The following is a 5,257-nucleotide window of genomic DNA, read 5'->3' on the forward strand; positions in this document are numbered from 1 at the left end:
TACAAGGGCAATGTGTTTATACTGTAGGAAGGATTTTCTTGCCAAATTAAGCGATATCCAGAGACATTGTGATTCAGTTCATCACAAGAAGCACGCGAAACCTTTCTTGGACAAAAAACAAACACAAATTTCTTCAATGCTGCAAAAACCCGTCGATAAGCTCTGTGTTGAGGCTGAAGGTGCTCTCTCAATGTATGTTGCAGAACACACAGCTATACAAGCAATTGATCACCTTACCGAATTATGTAAGAATAAATTTTCGGATTCTAAGGCTACTACAGAAATGAAATTGCACCGAACGAAATGTACAGCAATAATTCAGGAAGTATTAGCACCTCATTTTAAAGATTCTTTGAGAAATGATATTGGTGATAATTCGTATAGCTTGATTATAGATGAATCTACTGATGTTTCTGTTCGAAAATATCTCGGTATTGTTGTTAAATATTTTAGCAGCAGTCGCAACGAAATAGTTTCCACATTCTTAGGGCTGGTTGAATTGGAATCTGCAGATGCCGAAGGAATAGTTTCGGCGTTAACAGCACAACTTGAAGCTTTTAAACTTGATAAAAGCAAGTTAATTGGAATCGGAACAGATAATGCTTCGGTTATGACTGGAGTAAACGCAGGTGTCCATAAAATATTGCAGGAAAGGTATGCTTTACCCAATCTAGTGTTGATAAGATGTGTCTGCCATTCGATTCAATTGGCAGTGTCACATGCGTCATGTGAGACTATACCAAGAAATATAGAATTTATGATAAGAGAAACTCACAATTGGTTCAAGCTTTCACCGAAACGAAAAAACGAATATAAAAATATATATGAAGCGATAAACTGTGGACAGGAGCCACTTAAGATCTTAAAAGCTTGTGATACACGATGGCTGTCAATTGAACCTGCGGTAACCAGAATCTTAAGTCAATGGATAGAACTAAAATTACACTTTCAATTAATGAGAACTCGTGAAAATTGCTACCAAGCCGAATTATTATATAACATGTACAACGATGAAAGAAACAAAATTTATTTGCAGTTTTTGTGTGGAATACTTAATAATTTACAAGGGGCAATAAAAACTTTTGAAAACAAAAGTTCTGACCCATGTCTGCTCTACAATACACTACATGATTTGATACGAAACATGTGCACGAAAATAATAATAGCGCAACCGGGAATGCAATTCGAAAGCATTAATGTGAAAGAACATCTGTCTATGTCACCATACCTTGGTTATTTATTTGAGAAAGAGATGAACGAGTCTTCATTGAATGAGGCTGAAAAAAAAGCAATGAAGACGAGGTGTGTTGATTTTATTATTAAACTTATAAATGAGCTGCAACAAAGACTGCCTGAAAATTTAAAACTACTTAAAAACTCTATGGCATTATCTGTTTCCATCATTTTAAAACCAAATAGAAATATTGATAACTTTATACAAGTTTTGGAAAGTCTGGGTTACACAGAAAATATGGATAATGTTATACACCAGTGGCAAACTGTTATCCTACAGAACTGGGAAAATACCGAAGATACAGTGAAGTTCTGGACAGAAGTTCAACAGTCGAGGGATGCAGCTGGATGTTGTCCATATAAAGACTTATTCATTGTCGCGACAAAAATAATGAGTTTGCCACATTCAAATGCTGATATTGAGCGGGTGTTTAGCTTAATGAATGTGGTTAAAAGCAAGTTGCGAAATGCATTGCATTTAAAAACTATTAACGCCATCCTATTAATAAGAACAGGATTAACCGCGGTTAACAGCAACTGTTATAATTATCAACTACCAGCTGATATTTTAAGTAAGATAGGATCATCCGAAAAATATAAAGTAAATACTACTGAACCTAACCAGCCTGGACCCTCGACTTCAGCTATGATGGAAGAAGAATTTTAATTTTTTTTTACTTAAAGTTGAATTTACTATACCCAAACTGTAGGTATAGAATAATATTATTATGTTTTCTCTTCTAAATTTTATTATTGTAATAAAAAGTTGTTTTTCACTACAATCACTTCGTATTTTATTTTATTTTTGTCGTGCGTATGACGCTTTTTCCACGATCAATGTGATTACACAATCTACCATACTAAACACATAGAGCAAAACAACGGAGCCGTAAACGAGATGCGTTTATACGAGTCGCAATCTGCGTCTCGCTTCCAAACCTTTATCAAAATTGTTTTAAGAGTTCATGGTTACAGCCCATGTTTAGTATGAGAGATTATTTAATCACACTGATCGTCTAAAAAGCCATTCAGTTAAAAGTTCGAATTTATAGTGAGATTAACATCAACATCACATATTTGACACATGACATTTGATGTTTGAAGTGATGTGGCTAAGACAACATAATATGTCAAATCCAGCAATCGGATCGATTACAGTTACGATTTGTGAGATCGAATCGATTACCTATATAAAAAATCAATATTAGGAACCTGCACAGCAGTCATACATGCAAATTATACTGCTAGTGACTACTTAGTATTAGCAAAATCAAGCATTTTTAGGTCCAAAGTCAACTAAATTCAAATGCAAGCAAAGTCAAAGTCCAAAAATACGAGCCCAGGTAACCAGATGTGAAAGAGAAGAATCCAAAAATAAAGCCAGGTGAAAAATACGAAAAGAAACGGAATATGCGCACAGTAAGGCGGAGAAATTTCGACAGAGTGCGCATTTGACATTTGACAAACGAATGATTTTGACGTCAAATTTGTTCCGCTCAGAAATCGACATATTTTTTGCAAATCGTACGGTAAAGATCTATTATTATAATGGATTTTTAAAAGTATTTGTTTAAATTAATGTTTTCTTAGTTATAATACCTTATTTTTGTATTTTCTGTAGGTTATAAATATATAGATTTTATCGATTATCTTTAACTTACGAATATGTTACCCGAATCGAAAAAATGATTTGACCACAACGCTGGTTTAAAAAAAAAGACCCTTAGGACGTAAACCTTTGTGCAGTGATTTATTATTGTTAAATACTTCAGATATACGATGCGAAAAAAATAACTATAAGCATAATTACATTCAAAAAGTGAGTGTAGTTTAAGTGTTAAGTGGTAACGAAAGACATATTATAATTGCGTGGTTTTGTTTTTAATTATGTGAATGGATCATAATTTACATTATATGGGTGCTGTCATGTGTCAAATATGTGATGTTAGAATAATCTCACTATAGCGCTTTATTGACTCGTTTGAGCCGATTTAGCGCTTTAATGGCTCGTGAATATATTCGAATCTAGCGCTTAGTGCACCGCTGTCAGCGCTGATTAGATTTTTTCATCTGGCAGCACTGGCGCGGTGCCGCCATATTTGTTTGTAGCTAACTGTCACTTTTTACCGCTTAGAGCTGGCTTGTTGTGTTTTCAAGCTCTGAAATCGAAATATTGTGAAACAATCAGTTATCCAAAATGGTGTGTAATAGTGTCATACATTTATAAGTATTGTACAGTTTAATTTCACATAGTTATTTTTAACTATTATTTTATGATGGTAACTTTGGACGCCGGTTCTCCCGGTTCGATTAGCTGGTAATTTGTTAATAAAGATTGTTAATAATCATGCATTATTTTCAGACTATCGGAAAGAATAATAAGATGCAGCAGCATATCAACTATAGAGTTCGAGTTATACTTCAAGACTCTCGAACATTTATTGGAACATTCAAGGCCTTTGACAAACATATGAATCTTATATTAGGAGACTGCGAAGAATTTAGAAAAATCAAGTCCAAAACTAAAGCCGCTGACAGAGAGGAGAAGAGGACTTTAGGATTCGTATTACTTCGTGGTGAAAATATTGTTTCGCTGACAATCGAAGGACCACCTCCTCCTGAAGAAGGCTTACCTCGCGTTCCGCTGCCCGGCGCTATGGGCGGCCCTGGTGGTGGCCGTGCGGCTGGTCGTGGCGCAGGCCCTGGTGGCGCTCCGCCAGGACTCCAGGGACCAGCGCGTGGAGTCGGGGGGCCCTCGCATCAACACATGGCTCCAGGAGGCCGTGGACAACTGTCAGCACCTCCTCAGATGCGTGGTGGCCCCATGATGGGAGGTCCACCTCCAGGCATGATGGGGGCTCCGCCTGGCATGGGTCGTGGGGGTCCAGGAGGCAGAGGCCCTCCAATGAGAGGCAGATATTAGTGAGTGCAGTGATTTGTGATTACTAGCTTTATGCTAGACTAAGGTAATTATGTTAACAAACATTGGAGTGTGTTTTTATAACTGCTCTTTATCCCATTTAGAGTTCCGTGAAGTATTATCTCATGAGACTACAAGCTTGGTAAGGATACTGGTACTGGATACAAAAATGAATGTAATGAGTAACCAAATTTTAACTGTACTTTATAAGTAATAAATAATTAAACCTTATTTCTTGTTCATTAATTAAAATCATATAATGTTGGTACTGATCAAAAAGTATTTTGTAAAATAAATCCCATCAAAAACATTTTCATGTAAAATGTAGCCAAGACAAGACCATAAGGCGTGCATAAGGCTTTTGTCAAAAAGTTATCAAATCTATAGTAGAGCCAAGCTTCTAACTCTACAAGCGTGAACTTCACAAACTACTCCTTAGTCAACATATATGGCTTTGCCGTTTCGCTACTGTCACAGGCGTAAGGTGAAAAATTTATTCATTATTTTTTATTTTGTCTACAATACTTCTTGTAGTTAACGAAACGGCAAAGGCAAATATTTTGACTAAGGAGTAGAGTTTGTGAAGCTAGGTTTTGTAGAGGTAGAGGCTTAGCTCTACTTTAGATCTGATAATTTTTTGACAAAAGACTTATGCATGCCTTATGGTCTCATCTTGGCTACATTTTACATGAAAATGTTTTTGATGGGATTTCACTTCTTTTTGTATGTTGCTGATGACAATCTTCCATCCCCTAATTGAAAGGGTCAGGGAGTGTTTGCTATTAAAAATCCTGAAATACGTATCATTGTATAAAAGATACCCCCCTTTTATACAATCTGCTTTTTTTACCGATTCCCCAAACAAACTTCAACCCCCTAACGCCCTTTTCATCCTTATGGGGTGATTTTTGGGGTTGAAAACTATTCTAAATCCTTCCCCATAATAAAAACTATCTACATACCAAATTTCAACTAAATCAGTTCAGCGGCTATTTATTCATTCACTACAAAATTCCACCCTCCTTTTCACCCCTTAGTGGCAAAAAATTACAAGATTTTGATTTTTTTTGTTATTTGAGTACAAATACAGGATAGTACTTCCTA

The 5,257-nt window shown here is 36.0% G+C and overlaps 2 protein-coding genes across 2 annotated transcripts; both read left to right on the forward strand.

The window, feature by feature from the left end:
- Positions 1-251: 251 nt before the first annotated feature.
- On the forward strand, positions 252-1,541 carry LOC133518233 (uncharacterized). Its single transcript, XM_061851865.1, has 2 exons — positions 252-1,302; positions 1,514-1,541. Exons 1-2 carry the CDS (start codon positions 284-286, stop codon positions 1,539-1,541), a joined length of 1,047 nt encoding a protein of 348 aa, XP_061707849.1. The 5' UTR covers positions 252-283.
- Positions 1,542-3,296: 1,755 nt separating this feature from the next.
- LOC133517939 (small nuclear ribonucleoprotein-associated protein B-like) lies at positions 3,297-4,384 on the forward strand. The gene is made up of 2 exons (XM_061851422.1): positions 3,297-3,433; positions 3,596-4,384. Exons 1-2 carry the CDS (start codon positions 3,431-3,433, stop codon positions 4,154-4,156), a joined length of 564 nt encoding a protein of 187 aa, XP_061707406.1. The 5' UTR covers positions 3,297-3,430; the 3' UTR covers positions 4,157-4,384.
- The last annotated feature ends 873 nt before the right edge of the window (positions 4,385-5,257 follow it).

The sequence above is a fragment of the Cydia pomonella genome, chromosome 5 (genome assembly GCF_033807575.1).
Source record: "Cydia pomonella isolate Wapato2018A chromosome 5, ilCydPomo1, whole genome shotgun sequence".
NCBI classification, from domain to species: Eukaryota; Metazoa; Arthropoda; class Insecta; order Lepidoptera; family Tortricidae; genus Cydia; species Cydia pomonella.